The 18660-nt window shown below is 41.4% G+C and overlaps 1 protein-coding gene across 1 annotated transcript in view; it reads right to left on the bottom strand.

Moving 5' to 3' along the window:
• NPSR1 (neuropeptide S receptor 1) overlaps positions 1-18660 on the bottom strand; it is a 65021-nt gene that overhangs the window by 19243 nt on the left and 27118 nt on the right. The window contains exons 3-4 of the mRNA XM_068935875.1: positions 3418-3521; positions 2980-3073 (exon numbers count right to left, since the gene is read on the bottom strand). Coding sequence (XP_068791976.1) covers positions 2980-3073; positions 3418-3521 — 198 coding nt within the window. The remainder of the gene's footprint in view (positions 1-2979; positions 3074-3417; positions 3522-18660) is intronic.

The raw sequence follows: 18660 nt of genomic DNA, 5'->3' as shown, positions 1-18660 counted from the left end.
AATGGACTTTTTCATGTCAAGGTCCCCTTTGCTCTGCCTCCGCCATCTGTATATCGCTGCGGTGGATTTGTGCACATCTGCCTGTTCCTGGGAACGTGTGGCTGCGAGTCACCTCTTGGGCTGAGTTTGATCCTGCTACACTGAGTGGCAATGCTGTGCAATCCCTCCGTAAACCGAGTGCCATTTTAAAAACAGTTAGATTTGTTGCTTCTTGACCCCTAGGGAGCTGTTTCAGCAGCTCATTGCTGTAGTGCAAATTGGCATCATTTGCAGCCCAAAGTTGCTGAGAGGACTGTTTACACCTATTTGAGTTTTATCTTTTCCTTAGGCGGTTCTATTGTCTCCTGTTGTTTAGTTTATATAATGTTTGTATGTTTGAAATAAGATGAAATATTTATAAAATGTCTTCAACTCTAACTTTTAAGGTTTTCATTTTTCTCTTCGGTCTTTATTTTACATTTTTTTCAATGACCCTTATGGTTGTTGAACTAGATTCCTCTTACACAGTAGAAGTGTTAGGATTAGAATATTTAATTCTTCCACATCTTGCACTTTCTGTGGTTATTTATGTCTCTGGAACGTGAGTATAAAATATTTAACTGACAAAGTTAATCTTCTTAGAAGCCCTGCAAAATACAACTTCTTTCAAATGGTTTCTTAACATAGCTTGAGGCTGGTAATTAAAACACGACATTTTTTAAAAAACAAATTGTTTGACATTTTCAAAGCAAAATGTTTCGCTTTTTTTCCCCCAACATAATATTTCAATGCTAGGCGTAAATGTAATTTTTAAAAAAAAGTAAAAAGAAACAATTCTTTTGGTTTTTGGCTGAAGGTCTTTTAGAGGGGATGAGTGTTTCATTTTGGAAAGAAAAAGCAATAATTATTTGCCAGAGGTGGACTCAGAACTGTTTTTACAGTTTCTCTGTGCCATCACCAGTTACAAAGGCTAGTTCTCTTTGTTCTCCTTCTGCAAAATAGCTAACAGGACTCTCCCGAAGCCTCACACAGGAAAGCTCTGCTAGCAATAGCTGGGTGCAAAAGGTTAATATTTTTATATACTGCAGGAAGTTGCTATGGTAAGTAGAGCTCACTTGATCGTTCTTCTAAATGTACAGCTGCCTCTTTTTCCCCTTTAAATATGTGCAAGTGTGGGTGATTATACGGTGTTGCTTCATCAAATATGTCAATCACGGCATAAATAGCACTGCGAGAGCCAGGCAGAGTTGGTCAGATCGTGCGCGTGGTCTGCTTTCCCTTTCGAAAGCCGTCCCCCGCTGATGCCTCTCATGCCCTTCAGCTGGATGCAATGCCAGCTCTTCCCCAGTTTTGAAAAGAAAAAGAAAAGCCTTTGTAGTGTAGATACAGGACATTGGATCGAGCTGAAGACAGCTCCCGAGCTCTGCGTGGTGACTTTGTGCTCACTTCAGAGGCTGACTGCGCCATAGCCGAAAAGCGGGGTCCTGTAATGGTCCCCACTTTCTGCCCAGCATCTCAGTAAAGCCGCCTGGATCACTTGGGCTTCAGTGAGCGTGACAAAGAAAACCAGGCTGGGTTTTTAGCCCTCTTCAGCTCATTATCACTTTATTGTACCATCAACTACGGTTCAGCTCCCAGCATTGATGTCCTGTGTAAAAACAGCGACTTTGGACAGAAGAAAGGCCCGACGCAGGTGGCATGCTGCGGTGGCCTGAGCTGCTGCGGGCGTGATGGGGACGGCGGGACCTGGCTGCCCCGGCCCCACAACGGCAGGGAGAGTTCAATCGAGGCCGCCGTCGTAAAAGGCAGCCCTCCGCCCACGGAAAGAAAGAAATCACACACACTGTGTCCTTTCTCCTTTGCTGAATTTTGCCTAGCAACATAAAAAGGCATTTATAAAGGTTTTTGAGTCCCACCTCCTCCCCAACTTCAAAGTGCTTTGCAAAGATTAACAAACAAATTCCTTACTAAGCCCAGCAGGTTCTTTAACTAGTGCTGCTTTTCCCATATCGCACCCGAAGAAGAGATGCCAGCAAGGCATGCGGAGCACCTCCCACCTCTGCCAAGCTGCTGCCAAAACCTTCGCAGCAGCCTCCCCGTCCTGAACAAAGTTGGTCTGTGTGCTGGGAGGTGTTCGGCTAAGCTTCACACAAGTATTTGAAGTTTTCAGATCTTAACGTCTGCCAAAGCTGCACAGCTTCCTGAGCTGTGATTGATTCATAGTTTTTTAAGGCCAGAACGGACCGATCCCCTTAATAGAGTATGCTGTCAAATGCCGTCATTGCTCCAAAACAAGAATGATATTTGTGTCTGGTCAAAGTGCATCTTCCAAGCATCGTGGTCCCTGTAACTACTTCCCTTCCTCCCCACATGCAACTTCTGTTTATTCACTCTGTGCAATATATTAAACTTTAGACTTTAAGCTCTGTAGAAAAGAAATCGTGCTCTTTAAATGTATTGCTAAGCAGTCAAGATATTTCTGAGTGCTATAAAAATGACAAACAGTAGAAGAAATTATAAGAAACAGTAAGTATCCCAAACTTATTTTGTATAGTTTTTGAAGTTCTCTGATCACACTGTCACATTAATTCTCAATACTTCCCTCTCTATCCCAATTATTTTTAGTGTGAATAAATAGATGACATAGTTAAGAAATTCCTGCTGTAGTTCCTAAAGTCAGTACAGCTGTACAAGAGAGAGCTTTTGCCCATAACAGTTTTCTCAAAAAGCTGGAAGATAATGAAAACCTCTATACTTCTTTAAATGTCATTTCATTCTTGCTAACACAATGCTTATAAAACTGCTGAGGGCTAAGTGCAGCTTAATAAATCCTGAAACCACAACTCTGTTACCATTTGGAAAACTAATGGAGTCCAAATAATGCTACAGCAGGAATGAATAATTCATGGCAACAAGGTTAATAATTTTGGAACTTTTCTTAACAAAATGGAGCTAGCCGATAATATCTATAGCGGTAGCAAGGTGCAGAAATTCTCCTACCTCCTTGCAAGAACTTCATTGGATAAACTATGGCATGATATCGGTCTATGCTTAGTGATACGAGGACGTAAGTCGAAGCGTATAGAAGCACCACCTGGGGCAGAAGGTATACAAGACAGCAGTTGAGACACGTTTTCATAAAATAATGTCAGCTACAACACTGCTCTGTATATAGCATTTGCAAACCTTTTTTGAAAGAAGAAAGAAGGAAGAAGACTAAAGAAAATCTTTGTATTCTCACCCAAATCTTTTCCCTTTTCCTTGTCTACAAAGTTTAAAGGATTTCATATGGTTTAATTAAAAGCATTTAAATTTTAAATGTTTTTTTTTTAGCATTTGGCACTCCTGCTACTTAGAGAATCTCTATACAGCATTTTTGTATGGGTTTATTGCTCTCATCTGAGCTTCAGTATAGAAGAGGGCACGTGGTTTCTATACCTGTAAGTAGCGAACCACTCTGCAGACGAGATCGGGAGCCACGAAATCTCCAGTGTAGCGCCAAATGATGTCGGTCATTATGTTTATGAGTCCCGTGAATGAATCTGCAATGGAAAGCCACTGAAGGTATATTAACAGCAACAAAAATAGGGCAGCAGTTAACCTACAGAGATGGCTAGGACTCTTAGGATGAGCCAGCTCCTGCAGCCTTCAGGGCAGCCACTCTGCGGTGGCTCAGTGCAGGATGTTGGAGAAGAGGGAAAATCTCAGAAAGCACTGGCGTGTTGTGCTTTTGTTATCTTGTACTTGTAATTGAAAGCAAATCCCCGCAGACAGAAACGGTGAGATTGCCCTAAGCATAGGCGTCTGCAGCTCGGTGTCATGTGTGCTCTGCGGACAACTTGTCATTACCCTCCGAGCTGTGCTGTTTCAAACAGGTCAAGTGAACTGCACCCTTAAAGTGCCTATTTCTCTGCATTATCTATCATGTGAATCAGATGTGTGGTGACCAGCTGAGGTGGCTGCAGCAGCCCTTTGCTGTACATAGATATATACATAGGTGTAAATATAGAGGTGCTCCTATGCTGTATGCAAGTCTTGTTCTATACTGACATCTGTCTAAAATTGGAATGCCTAAAAATGATGCCTAAAATTAACTGAGATCAATTCCACCTTGAATAACTATGTACTTTTTTTTTTTTTTCCAGGAGTGGAGTAGCATACCAAATTGCCTATAGCGGTTATCCTTGCATTCGGCTCACTGTTTAAGGACTGTCTGCCAGTGCCCCCTGGAGCGGCTGGGGGGGGGTGTGTGTGTCCTCTGCTGAAAGGCCCCTGAGGCCTGATCCTGCAGGGTGCTGGGCATCCCCTCATCCTGCTCAGCACCGCCTGCCCAGGCTTTACTGGTTCTGGGACAGGGGCCCAGTGCTGGGGAGGGAGAGGCCCAAAATGGCCTGATGGGTGAGATCCAGATGAGCTCTGGCTATAATAGCTTCAAAATGATTCAGCACAGCTTCAGAATGACGTTGCACCCAGTTTCGGTCAAATCACTGCGTTGCATTTACTTGACTTACTTACAGAAATAGAGAAAATTGACTTTGATGTAGTCACTCATACTGACCATACTTTGCTCTTATTACTTAAATCGGGGCCCTCAATGTCTCTTTATTTTATGTCTATTATTATAATTTTGAGGTTTCTTATTTATCTGAATATTAGGATAAACGGGCCCCAATCTTAATGTTCAGTCATGCTTTGTTTCTGGTATATTTGTGAGGCTGGACTTGCCCATCTTTAATTGACAGCCATGCTGGGTGGGGGTACTGGAGAATTCTGGCTATTTCCACCCCAGATTTTCCGTGACGTATGGATAATATATAACATTAGAGAAGCTGTAGGTTAAAGTCTAACTCTATCAGCCTGATCCCATATTGAACTGTCTAATGGCTCTTTGTCTTTTTTTCACTGCAAAAAGAAATGTGTCTCCTGAAAAAAAAAAATACCTGGGGTGAAATCCAAATGCGGCCAAAGTTGGTGGAAATTTTATCTGGATTTTATTCGTGAATGTAATTATTTTATAGCCAACCCTGGGCTGTCAACTTAAAGTTGACCTACTTATGCCTGTATTTATCCTGTAGTCTGTGTGCACCAAAATAAATTTACCTCAGAGCGTCTTTTTTTTCGAGAAAATCCAAGAATATATACCACTCTTCATTCTACTACCTTTTGAACAAACTGGCATTCATAGCTTTTCCAGTTTTATATAGGAATTGCAAAACTGTTATTGCTATTGTGCATATGGGCAATAATAAATTCTTTTATTTAAAACAAAAATGATAAGGAAATTCTCTCCCAGTAGGACAGGATAAATCTTTTAAGTGCTATACGTAGAAGAAAATGTGCATCAGTCTAGCATTATGCACTTAAAGTAACACAGGATATTGCTCTCCCTGCACAGATTATCACAGTGGAAGGCAGCAGGTTGAAAAACACGATTTCATGCAATTTGTCAAGACAAAAACAAGTCTAATTTTTCTTAAACTAGAAATAACTTAAATCCATATCTAAAAAATGTGAGGTATAATGTTTCATTTTGAGACCAACTTTTTACATACTTTATCCATAAATTTTACTACGACAAGGCAGCCTAACCCACAAATCAGAACTTTTTGATTTGAAAATACGTGCTTCTGGAAGCAAAACATTTCAACAGTTTCAAAACATTTTTTCAAGCAGTAGATGATTTGAATGAGTGTTTTCCTGCAAACAGATTTTGTTTTCACAAACTGAGTTTCTTCTAATCCTTTCCCCTTTGAAGCTACAGAAGTTCCAGGTGCTTCTAGCTGGAAATTGAGATCTGAGCGCAATGTTTAGAAGAAGCAACCTGTTTCGATGTGTTGGAAAACTTGAGGTTATTTTTTCTGTACCAGTAATTCTTTATTTCCTCTTTTTAGTCAAGGCTCAGTTCAAAATGAAATTAAAATAGAAATATCATCATTGTTGCAAGTAAATAAAATGCTTTCCTATTCATGACTTTATCCTTCCTCTCCTGCTGTTTCTCGATACTGTTTTTGATTTCTTCTTACTTCTCCTGCCTCAAGTGCGAGGCTGGATGAGAGAGGACCTCCAGAAGTCCCTTCTAACCAGGATTTCTGTGTTCTGTACTCTCACAGCTGCTCAAGACAGCGCAAAATCATATGCCTTGAAATCATATGGTAAATGTGGCTCATTTCATTGATTAGAATAATGACAGTGAGGAAACCACTGTTTCCCTGATGAGTGTAGCGGCTTTAAGATTTTCTAGAAAAGATTGTAGGTACCTATAATTAAGGTGGTCTTTGAAGAAACCGTAGGGCTTAAGTAAGTGCTTTAAAGTGAAATGTATCCTATAGCTGTGGTTCAAACCAAGCTTTTTCCCTCTCCTAACTCCTGAATTATTTATTCACATTCTCTCTCTCTAGTAATGAAATAATATAATCTGGTTCAAAGTAACAAGCATTAATAGAGCTTCACCTTAGGGTATCCTCTAGCTTTTGATGGCTTGAGCATCTACCGAGTAGGTGGTAAACAGGGGTTCGGTTCCCCTCTGGAGGAGGAGGAGGGAGCTGAGCCTACCCTTCACCACTCCAATCTGAAGGTGGTTCAAAGAAAAGAGGAGAAGAAGGGAAGACACTCCAGCTGTCTTCTCATTTCCTTTCACCAGTATCTTGTCACATTTTGTCACCAGAATGTCAAACATTTTGGTACATTTGGAAAGTGCCTTGGATGCACATCCTGCAGATGAGGTGAGGCAAGGGCCAGCCACTTTGTGGTCTGCAGGAAGGCTGGGTGCTGAGCTGCCTCCTGGGGCTAGCAGTTTGGGCAGGCCCAGAAGCACAATTCTAGCATACGTCTGCATCGGCTTTTCAGTTTGCACTGAGAGTGCATTTTCAAACTCTTGATTGCCCCCACTTCTCTGATTCACATCATAGAGCAGTCACAAGTGAGTAAACAGGATCTGCTTCAGATTAAATTCGGCCCAAAGATGTGCTCCATGAGTGCACCTCATGCACCACAACTGCTACCTGGTGCTCACTCCAAGCAGCCACACTAGAGCGCAGCTGAAGTAATATCGCCCCAGAAAGTAAAGCGTGGACATCATGTCCATCTTCATTCTGCAGATCTGTTCCAGTTGCACTGCATTACACTGCATTACCTGCCAATATAGTGATAGCCTTAAGTACTTTGGGAGCTTTGAAGACAAGTAGAAACTGTCTTTCCCTTTAAAGCCTTTGAGCAAGGTTTTGAGGTGAGTGCAGAGGCTTTTAGGCAGGGTTTAAACTTCACAGCTTCTTTGTGCTGCAAACCTAAGCTCCTCTCACCCAGTGGTATATTTTAAGAGCTCTTTTTGATGAGTTTCTGAATCACTGTGAAGTGCTCAGCGTGCATTCCTCAGAGTGCGTGTCCCCAACCACAGCATGCTTGCGTGTGCCAAAGCACATGTAACCAGCTCTGTGTACACTCCAAATTAGTCAGATTTCTCAATGCCCTTTAATTAGAGAAGCTCCCTCCCACACAATGTCCTTGTGCCTTCTGCTAGGTTCAGAAATCTCTCTTGACCCTTTCTGATCCTACTAACTACAAGACCAATTTTTTTTTCCCCCCAGCAGCCATAAATCCTACTGATCTCTGTGACTGTGCCTTCCAGGGTCTGCTTATTACACTCTGCTGCTGTCCTTTCCACTACTGGCTCTGCAGGTACTCCAAGGACCCACTCCTCTCACTGCATGGTGCAATTACGCTTCTTCTAGCTGCTCGGGGCTGTTTCTTCTCTTCAAAGGGCCAGACACCCTCAGCATGATGCAGCCACGCTACTTGGCAACGTTTGTCATGCAGGTTACTTTATGTAGGGCAACTGAGGACATAACATGCCTTGTACCGGTGGTCGGACAGCATGCAGGCGCACCAAACCAGCAGGTTATAACAAACCAAGAGTCTGTGCTTCTGCTCCCTTTTATATAAGCTGCTCGTCAGCTGTTTCTATGCATCATTTCTTTTACGCACCTATTATTCACTCTCTAGTCAGCTAGCTGTTTGCCCCTATGTTATGTGTTCACCCAAGCTCCATTGGTTAGGCAGCACCAGCTTCTCTTCCTGCTATGAGTTTCCTGTCTGGAATCTGATTGGTTTTTTTGCTTTCTGTGTCCTCTTTCTTTCAGTACCACAAGTAGCTGGTGCAGACTTTTGTTAGTGATTTAGGCAATGAATGTATTGCTTGTTACTCTATTACCTAACTGCCGATCACAGCCAGAATAATTAGACTTCATATTTTTCACATCTTCCTAACACTGCTTTATCCTACAAGCCCTCTTTCACACAAAACCCAAATATGATGGTGCTATAAATCTGGGACACTGATCATGAATTACCTATAGAGTTATAGTCAGTGGCAGATGAAGCCTCCTCACCACGTATCATACCTGCATACGGTTACAGCTGTTATCATGATGTCTTAAAATCCTTGTTCTTCCTATTATTTCAATTGTTTTGATAGAGGTCAGCGTTTAGAAGTCAACAGGTTTCAGTTATGCGATCTTGGCAGATCACATGTTCAATGTTTTCCTTTGAAACTCCTTTACTTCTGCATTTACTGCTGGAGTGTATCATTATCGTCCCGAGTGGTAAAAGTATCAGAAGCCAGCCTAGCTGATACGTCACTAAATCTCAGTGTCCTCATTGCTGCTAATGTCCTCATTGCTCCTAACTAAGCTGATGATGGCTTGCATACTATTATTCTTTCAGTAATAAATGTTCCTAGGTCTCATGAAATCAACCTCTTTGCTGAAAGCAGTGTTAATCAGCCTTCGCTCATTAACTGTGTGCAGTCTTATCATTGCCAGTGCTTTGTTAATACTTTTTTTTTTTTCCAAAAAGTGGATGTGTACTGTAAGTTTTGTGCCCGCATTGCTAGGCAACTGTGTGATTATAATTTCATTTAGTTCCTCTGAAAAACAGGAGAAAGTATCAGTTAATGACATATCTTATCTTTTGATGAAAAATACAAACACCAACAAGTCATCGTTTGTGACTTTTAATGTGATCCAAATGCATGATCGCAAAATGATGCAGACAAAATGATTCCTCGTTAAAGAGCAGAAGAGAATGGTACCAATGTGATGGTGAAGGTAGCAGCTTGCTGTTGAGAGGAGGTAGAGTTTCTAAAAATGTATTCAAAAATATTCCAAGAGACTTAAATAATAAGAAAAAGTAGAAGGAGCTGGGGAGGAAAGAGATGGGGTGCAAAGAGAGGGAAAAATGGGCTGTCAGGGACTGCACAAGCCAGAGAGATGCATGAACCAGTCATCTGAGAGGATCATAGCTGCCCAGGTTTTCAGCCCTTCAGCTCCCTCCTTCCCATTGTCAACACGACCACATCCAGCCCTTGACGGCAGAACCAGTATCTGTCTTTAAGAACCTGTTAATGTTTCAAAATGCAGCATTTTAAAACACTGTTTATTAAAAAAAAATCAAAAAATGCCTGGAAGGTGACACAGCACATTCCTAGAGGGCACTGAAACACAGAGAATGTAGCACTACAGCTTCTACAGCTGGGAAATACGTTAGGTACTGAAGCAAACTCTGGCAGTCCTGAGCCCTAAAGACTAATTCTTACTTCATGGTGCTCAGTAAAACCACTTTGGATTTTTATTGGTATAACTCAGCACCAAACTTGCTCCTATATATTGGAGCACAGGAACCATTGGGTTCATGAGGTGACTACAGAAGCTTGTGGGTGGGCACTACCCCAAGTGCAGAAAAATGTGAAGAAAAAAACACTGCCCTTAGAGGGACAAATTTGAATGCAGATTTGCTATTACTGTGAGTGAGAGAAATTTTCATGGCAAAAAATCCCCACAGAGATAAAAGTCCATTACAGAGAACAAATGAAGGTAGTTAGTGATCTAGCATGGGAATACAGACGTGTTACAACTGTCTCGCTTAATCTTTTTGCAGAAATTGATTGACTTGATGGCGTAGCCCAGGGGAGGCATTTTCTACAGACTTCAGGATCTTTCTTCTGTTAGAACTTAGAAAGTTAGGACAAAATTCAGTGCTAGGAAACCTGCAAGAAAATATCTCTGTGCTTTGATTTTAGGACTGACACTCATCTTCCCTTAAATCACTTCCCCTTAAGGTTGCTGATGGTCTTTCCTGCAGGAAGTGGAGAGCAGATTGCTGGGAAGCTGTTGCGGTTTGAAAAGCTGTACTTGTCCTCTCAGCTGTAGTTTGGTTGTTTTTTCCTTGGTGAGAACAGGGAAGCTGAAGCGGGTAATCCGTGACTTTCTGATGGAGCCAACAGCCAGTGTTGCTTATTGAAATTTCACCTCCCCTTTTTTTAGCGTTTATAGAAGGACCCATTTTAAGGAAGAATGTTTGGCTCTGTTTCATTTATAGCACCAAAGTGCATGGGGGATACTGGCAGCATGTTTTGTAATGCAGGACAGAGGGCACAAGTTCCTTGTCAGGACTCAGCATGTCATTTGGTAATCTCCTGGGGATCTCACTGTACGTGTTGTCATCACAACCTGTGCCTGAGGAAGGCATCCCCAGAGGGCAACAGTTTGTAAACACCAGCCTGCAGGGGAGTGATAGACCCTTGCAAACAAAAATGGCACCAGCAATAGGGTCCTGCCTCTGCAGCATCTGTGATTTTTGAAGGGATGAAGTTGCTTTTGTTGGACAAATTCTCATACAACAACAGCCATTGCCTTTCTGCCGTTTATGCTTTATATCATTGCCTGATGTTCTGTTAGCTAATAATGTTCTCCCGGAGACAGTGCTGTGAATTTGCTTTTCAAGTTTTTAAAACCACTAGCTGAGTGTGCAAGGAATTTAAAATCAAGTATACTGAGAACTCCTGAAGCGGTAGGTTGGCACCCACGGGGGCTGCTGTGGTCCAGGCCATGCTGGACTTAACTCTTTTAAAAGGGCTGATGAGGAGCAGCTGGGGCTGCGCACAGTTCTTACAAGGAGCCCGTGCTTCGGCTGGGGAACCCCCGGCAAAGGGGCGAAATTCATGGTGCATTAAGCTTTCCTGGGGAATCTGCAAGCATTTGTGATCTGCAAGACTTTGCTCAGCTGTGGCGCTTGCATCAGTGCATGTATGAAGCAGTGCTTCCGCCATGTGTGCTAATTACTCTGCTTTTATGTATTTTCTCCTTCAGGTGCACGAGCTTGGAGTGGAACACAAAATGTAATAGTTAATACAAAATCACTTGAAAACCTTCAAGAGGGAACCTATTCAGTTCCTCTGTTGAAGCTACAAAGAATTATTCAGTGGTAGAATTGATGCTTTTTTTTCTTCTTCTTCTTTCTGGCCCATAGAAAGTGGTAGGAAGTTTTGTTGCAATGGGTGAGCATTTTATTTATTTACTGCATTTATTGCATCTCTGCTCTCAGCCCTCCTGCCGGGATTAGGCAGGCTCTGCTATGCTGGATGCCATAAAGACAAAAGGGAAGACATTCCCTCCATCCTCACTCCAGAGCTCATCCAGGTTAAAATGTAAAGGGCTTAGAAAAGCTTTTAACGTGCAGTTTTAACCTTTTAACGAACAGTGCTCACAAGGGAGCTGAAGAACAGGTCCCTGAGAAGTCAAATTCAAAGTGAGCTACAACTGCGCGGGGTGTTAAGGTTTTGTTTAATTTGCATTTATTAATAAATCTTTTTTTAACGTCCCTTCCCCACCCCTTCCCACGCTGTGGCAATACAGCTGAAAGGTCACGGAGGGTTGGAATGAACCAGGTGTGCTGCAGAAGATCCTGGGAAAACAAGACAAAGCAACCAGAAAAAGCACACCAAATGCAGTAAAGGGCAAGCAAAAAGAATGATCTGGTTTATGATACATGGTCATCCCTGTCAGCAAGTGTTTCAGTTGTTTAGAGAGTTGTTGCTTCCTTCAGCAAAGGTGTGTTGCCCATCTCAGGCAAACAGGATTGTGGTGAGGGATGAAGAGCTGTTTTCTTGTAAAATCAGAATGTATCATGAGCCCGTCAGGATTGAAAAGGCAAAGGATTTCCATCCAAACTTGCCTCTCCAGACCTCTGCTAATTACAGCACGGGGGTTGTGCAGGGGAAGATGAGTTTAATGGTAATTCTGAGTGTTAGAACAACATTTCTGCCTCCCTTCTTGTGTTGCTTCCCAGTAAGTGAGGAGGTGGCCTGTCTATTTGTTCAGACATCATTTTGCAGTGTGTGGCTGTTCAGTGGGAAGTTCTGCGTAAAGGGGAAATTATTTTTAGTTGGACCAGGCACAGGATCAGCTGAATGTAGTTTCACACTGAGGCTTGAACAGTGGACAAAAAATGGCAAAACCTGTTTGCACAACAGGTAGTGACAAACGCTACAGCACTGCATAAACTTATCATTAGGGATCCTGTTGTATTCGTTCCTTTCAGATTGGCTGTAGGTATAGAAATAGGAATCAAGTGTTTCTAACTATATAAACATATGACTTCTTATGCATGCCTGAATTTGTAAGTCAAAGTTAAGCAAGAAAAACCACTTGATCGTAACTTTTTTGCTGTTGGGGTAGTATAATTTAAATTAAACCAATTAATTTAACCTTCCTTCTCTCTTTCAGGCTGAGCAGAATAGGTACAAAGAATTAAAGTGGCAGACGGAAAAAATCCTGTGTATGGGAGGCTGAACTCAGCATAAATGCAGATGATCAGCTCCTGTGGATCAGCTCCTGTCACCTCCACACCAGAAAACAAGCACATACTTTTCAAAGGACACAGCAATTAGGCAGCATGTGCTTCATTGCCTCTTCATTTATTTCAAGTGATGTCTGTAACTAGTATTACCAAGAAGAAATATACCTTCTAAGATATCAGGCACCAAAGAGCTCCATTTTAGTTCTGTCCTTCCCCACATCCTCTACATAGTTCCTTTTGTTATTTCCTCTGCATTGCCCTTGTTGAGCCTACTAGGCAATTCTTTACCTTGTATTTTAAGGACTATATATCTACCTTACTCACAACAGCAGCTGCATGATTTTTCTCATATAAAAATTGTTGGCTATTCTGTGAATAGTTTCTGTTGGTGTAATTTAGGCATGCTAGGCATTATAGTCACTGAATACCTGCTCTTCCTATAATACTGTCCCACTAGGCTCAGATATTGTTGATGTATACACTTTAGTGCAAGTAGGGATGGTAAGAATAAAGCCTTCTTTTCCGCCTCACGACAAACTGTAAATCAGATTCCCACGATGCTCAAGCAGTGATACTGTAAGCTGCAGCTCGACTTTTATGTAACTGCGATTATGAAACACTAGGACAGTCTTCATTCTGTTTTTTGTACCTGCTCTGTCTCCTCTGGTGTTTGCTGATAACATGAACAAAAGCATATCGGTGAAATTCTTTGGAGAATTACCTTGTAAAAACAACATGTAGAAAAGGTAGTATATGCAAACGTCTGCTGAACTGCTTTCCATTAAATATATTGCAGCACTAGAACAAAGTGAAGATTTTGCAACATATGGTCTGGATCTCAATCTTAAAATGAGCTGAACTTGGCCAATATGGTCTTCTCAGCTTTTGGTCTCATTAGAACTAAGTCTCAGTGATGCCACATGTGATATCTTAGACTTGAATTCCGGAAATCTTGTTAAACTTTTGTAAACCATTTGGTGTCCAGCTATGCAATGGAATTAAAAGAAGTAACTCTCCATAGAGAACCTCTGCTAATGTGTGAGTGTGAGTTGCTCAGATCAACAGGCTATGGAGTACTGCCTGAAATTGCTGGGTGTTCTGTCCTGCAGCCCTTTGGAAAGATGGAGAAAAGAGCAAGTCTGTTTTATTGTTGGTGACACAAAGGCATTCTAGCTTTGGGTATTAAATAAATGTCACTGTTTAAATATACTAGCAGGGAATAGTAGAAAACCGTACCTTTTTAATGTAGCTAAATGTTTTGAGTGCTTAATTCCTGCAAAGGTTCCTTCCAGTATACTTTCCATTAGATTGCAATTAGAAATGCTGCAGTACAAATGCTGAAGTAAAAGGTGTTAATGGTGTATTTGTATGCCTAATGTCAAAAGTTTAAGGTCATGTCTTTTAACGGGAGATAATGAGATTCTACATGATAATTCTGAGTAAAGTGTAGTCATTACGGCCAAACTGCTGGCAGCACTGTGAAATACATCGTGCTCATGCGTCCTCTCTCCTACGCTTATCACCAGCATGCAGAGAAGCTAAGCAGAAAAGTCCATACACCTGCCCTCATTTATCAGCAGAAGTCACCCTCATGTAGAACAACACTGTAATGTAAGTGTCCCCTCTTTTGGATGACAATTCTGCCTGTACTTTCAGCAAGGACTCAAACAGGAATCTATGTACTTTAGAGGCAAAATGTTTTCCAAGCAATTCAGAAAGAAATCCACTTCTCCCTTTATGCTGAAATGTTGGACCCAAAGGATTATACAGCTTGGCTGTGATCACTTTTTATTAAAAACAAAAGCACATGCAACAAAAGCGTCATTTGGATTTGAACATCTAACATAGGCTGCAGGTAGAAAAAACATAATCAGTCCTTCAGGACAGCAGAACAATTGCATAGCTGTCAAAACAAGAATTAAGCCTTCCTATAAACTGGTATAAATTGACGCAGCAGAAAAAAGACTGTTGCCAATGTAAAAATTACACAGTTCACTCTGTTGGCTGCTACATATATCTGCAAAGCATAAGCACTGCTACCACCAGGACATAGAAAACGGTATCAAAATATCAGCCATCCTAATGTCTGGCTTTGCTCTGTGGCCCCCAAAGAAAACCTCAGCTTCACCTTTTGCCCTTCATGTTTCCCCATACTGCTCTGCATGTACTGAATGTGATAGAGCTGTTCTTCTTGCACTCTGGCTTGGCCAAAAAATGGGTTATTATGAAGAATATCATTTATAAAAAGATGCTGTAAACAGGAGCAACATTTTGCTAGCCAGAGTTAATGACACTCCAAGTTTCCCACCAGCCTAAGAATGTTGGGATGATATGTTACTTTGGGTTTGAGGGCTAAGTCAGCAAGCAGCTTGTGCCACTGCTGCGATTCCAGCCCAAGCTGAAACCACGGCATGCTAAAAACATGAAGGAAATCAATCTTTTCAAAATGTCCGGCTTCTCTTCCTGACCAAAAAGGGCTGGATGTGTACAAGATGAATATCCAGAGTGTTAGATTCTCACCAAAGTTAATTCTTTGAGCTGATGAGAATAAAGAGTGTAAACAAAGAACTCTCACTTAAAAACTAAAATCAATGTAGTTGCACCTTTTCTACATCTTCTTTCAGTCTGTATGTCAGCAAAGTTCTTCTGATTAGAATGTTTTCTGAAAGAGTGAATGTATATGAACTCTCATATTTATTAACAAATCACATAAAGAAACCTAACCCTGTGGGAAAAGCTTCATCCAGATCAAACTGAGTTTCTCTAGTTCTGGAGCAATGAATAGTCAGCCAGTAAGGGATGTGAATGTTTTTACAATCTCGTAAGAGAAATAGGTAACATAAGCCACTAACTGCATAATTTCAGCAAGTTTATGAATTTATAAGGTCACTACCTTTTTGAGAACAGTTTCTGTCACGTATAAAAGATGAGTTGTGGAAATGTTGTTTGCTAAAGCAGCTAACCTGCCAAAGCACTTATTTAAAAATATTTTTGATATACTAATGAATGGTGTAGAAGGATTTGGTAGTATGATTGGAAATGCATGAAGCTATCTAGCAAGAGTAGGCAGTCAATTTACCTGTGACTTTTCAGAATGATCAGATTAGTCCCGAGCAAGAGCAAAATAATTTGTTTGTGGCGTTATGTATCCATACACAAGTAAAGCCTAACAGAAGAACTCAAAATCATTTTCCTTTTCAGATCTTACACTGGCATTTTAAACTACGTAAGTGAAGCATAGAGTTAATTGAAAGTGTATCTAATAAGGAATATGGTTTTGAAAGCATTGTTTTGTTTTTTAGATAGATCTAGCTGAATCAATTTTTTCCAGTCTATTTGTATTAACCGTGCAGAGTGTTCACAGAAATGCAATTGTGTATTGCAATTTCACCTTGATCACAGTCATTTTCTTTCTTGTGTTATCCAAGCAGGCTTCTAGAAAATACAGCAGTAATGGTATGCAGCAGTGCATATTGAACTGCTTGCAAACTCAGGCAGCTCATAAAAACATTATTAAAAGGCAAATGCCCTTTGTGCTCACAGCTTCTACACTGCACAAGCTGAAGTGCCTTAATACTGCTAATGCATTGTAATATATTTAGATGTGCTCTCTTTAAGTCAATCCTGGGGCTTTCCAGCTGGCAGCTGTGTGCTCTCCTGTCCCTCACCGGTTTGGTCAGACTCCGATTCTCCCTCCTGCTCAAGACACTGGATGTCTGAGGGGGGTTTACTGGGAAGCTCAAAGAGAGGCGGGTGGCTCAAACCCTTGGCTCTGGCCAAGCTGCTAACATGAGTCCATCCCCAGTAGTGCTGGGGCCCAAGGATAGCTATGGAGAGCCTCCACTGCAAAGAGAAAGAGCGCGTGAGCTTTCTGTGGACTGCCGGCAAAATATGTGCTGTGAGCGCTTCACTTGGTGAAATACTAATAGAGCTATTTCAAATACATCCTTGCTGTTCGCTGAGGAAGCGACATATTGCTTTTATTTCTGGATGCAGTAAACAGCCTCCATCCCTGCTCCCCGAGGTCATCTCCTGCCCAGCTGTGTCTATGCACGTCATGTTCAGACGTGTGAGTTCACTCCTTTACCTAAGCATTGGAAGTTCATCTGAGGACAGGATTTCTCTCAAAGTCAGGTCCTATGCAGGTAGCCTGCAGCTTTCCCTGTGTGGAGGAGAGCAGTGATACTCACCACATCTTTTGGCAGCTGAATGAGTATTGTCAAATCTCACAGCCTGGTGGGGACCCTTTTCTCACTGCATCTGTCCTGGGTTCATTCTGTGTTTTTCCTCAATGTAGCTTTTGTTTGCTGTAAAGTTGACTTGTCAGGTGAAAGCAGGCACTTCACCATGACCCTGAGTGCTCTGAGACAGGCACAGGCATCATAACTGTAGGCAACCACTTCTTATAGCCAACAGAGCTTCTCCTTCTCGTCTGAAAACCTTTGTGTCTGCTACCACAAAGACACTGGTTGCTGGACATATGGTGCTGCTTCAGAATATGAAACTTTCATCATTTTTCAGGCTGGTGTGTTGCACCACATGAATGTCAATGTTTGATTTCCCATGTGCAGAAGAGCTGAGCTCAGTTCTTGAAATATACAGCTTTCTAGAGAAAACAATTTTCTACTTGGAGGTTCACAGCATTAGGAGAGAGGATACTGGAAATTTCAGTGAGCCATGACTTGAGGCGTTTACCCCAAGGAAATATCTAATTTAAATTACATTAAATTAGAGCTGTCTGGTGGTCTAGGATTTTCAGTGCAGGCGCTCAAGTCCTGCCTTGGTGAAGTTACTTCCATCTCTTAAACTGGGAATTTGTCTATCTTGCCTATTTCTGTTATGAGCTAAGGATTAACTTTATGGCATCTGCGAGGTTCCGGTTTTGTAGCCCCAGAAGTCTTTCCATTGACCACAGTTGTAAAATTTGTAGACTACAATAGAATATCTAAGACCTTCACACAGAGAACACGGACCAATCTAGCCAATATGCAATTGTCAATATATTATTCATTTTTTCCATAAGTATTTTTCTCTTTTCCTCTTCTCCATTGCTCCCTCCCCTATCTCACGCTCCCAGGTCTAAACGTTGATATTTGATAATTTGATCTAGATAGGAGAAAAGTGTTCGTCCCAGAAAGAGCACTTGCAAAGTTTTTTTAAAGGTGCAGTTTACATCTCTGCCTTGCTTAAAAGTAAATAGTGCACAATGAGATAAACTCTGAATGTAAGCACACTAGTTACTCCATGCTATCTCCTTTGGGGATAGCATGCACTTACAATGAGCTAACTTGAGAATATAAGATGTATTTTTAATACCATTGCTGCCTGAAAATTCATATTTTAGGTAGCATGCTATAACATTCCCATACAGACATAGCGTAAAATACTTTTCTGCTGATTTCCATCAGCCACCCTGTTTGCTTGAAGGCCACAGAGGATGACCAACTTTGAACCTCAGTCCTACCCAGTGTAGAACAAGATCCCTGCTATCCCAGGTGTTACATGCACACACAACTTACAATTTCTATTCCAAAAAGTTATTGCTGTGGAAGAGACAAAAAGTGCTTTTGAGAACCATCTGAGGGGCGCAAAAGCTATGACATATAGTCTGTAGAATAATAGTCTCTCTCTTGCTCTGTTTTGAACAAACACAGTTGGCTTACTTACTGTGCAGAAAGCGAGCTGGACATTTGGGAGGGACTTCATGAAAAACACGTATGTGGTTTATGTGGGGCTGCTATTCCAGTTAATTTACCAAAATGCTGGTCCCAGTTTCCCCATGTGGGGAGACTTTGAGACAGTCCTCACTTTCAGCCAGGCTGCCAACAGAACTCATGACTGACTTGCTCATGTTAAAGATTTAAGTGTTTGAGAGGTGTGTTTTTGTAGTACAATATAATGAGAGGACTCTTCAGGAAAAATAGGGTGGTGTACATCCAATGTTGTTGGCACCTACTAATATTGGATTAGCTACCTGTACAAAGCAAAGATTTATTTTTTTTTCTACGTTGTTGTTTGTTTGTGCATTAAAATTTCATAAATTCTGACTTA

Source organism: Struthio camelus, chromosome 2 (assembly GCF_040807025.1).
Source record: "Struthio camelus isolate bStrCam1 chromosome 2, bStrCam1.hap1, whole genome shotgun sequence".
NCBI classification, from domain to species: domain Eukaryota; kingdom Metazoa; phylum Chordata; class Aves; order Struthioniformes; family Struthionidae; genus Struthio; species Struthio camelus.
Note: the sequence above shows the minus strand (reverse complement) of the source record. Positions and strands in the feature narration are given on the sequence as shown.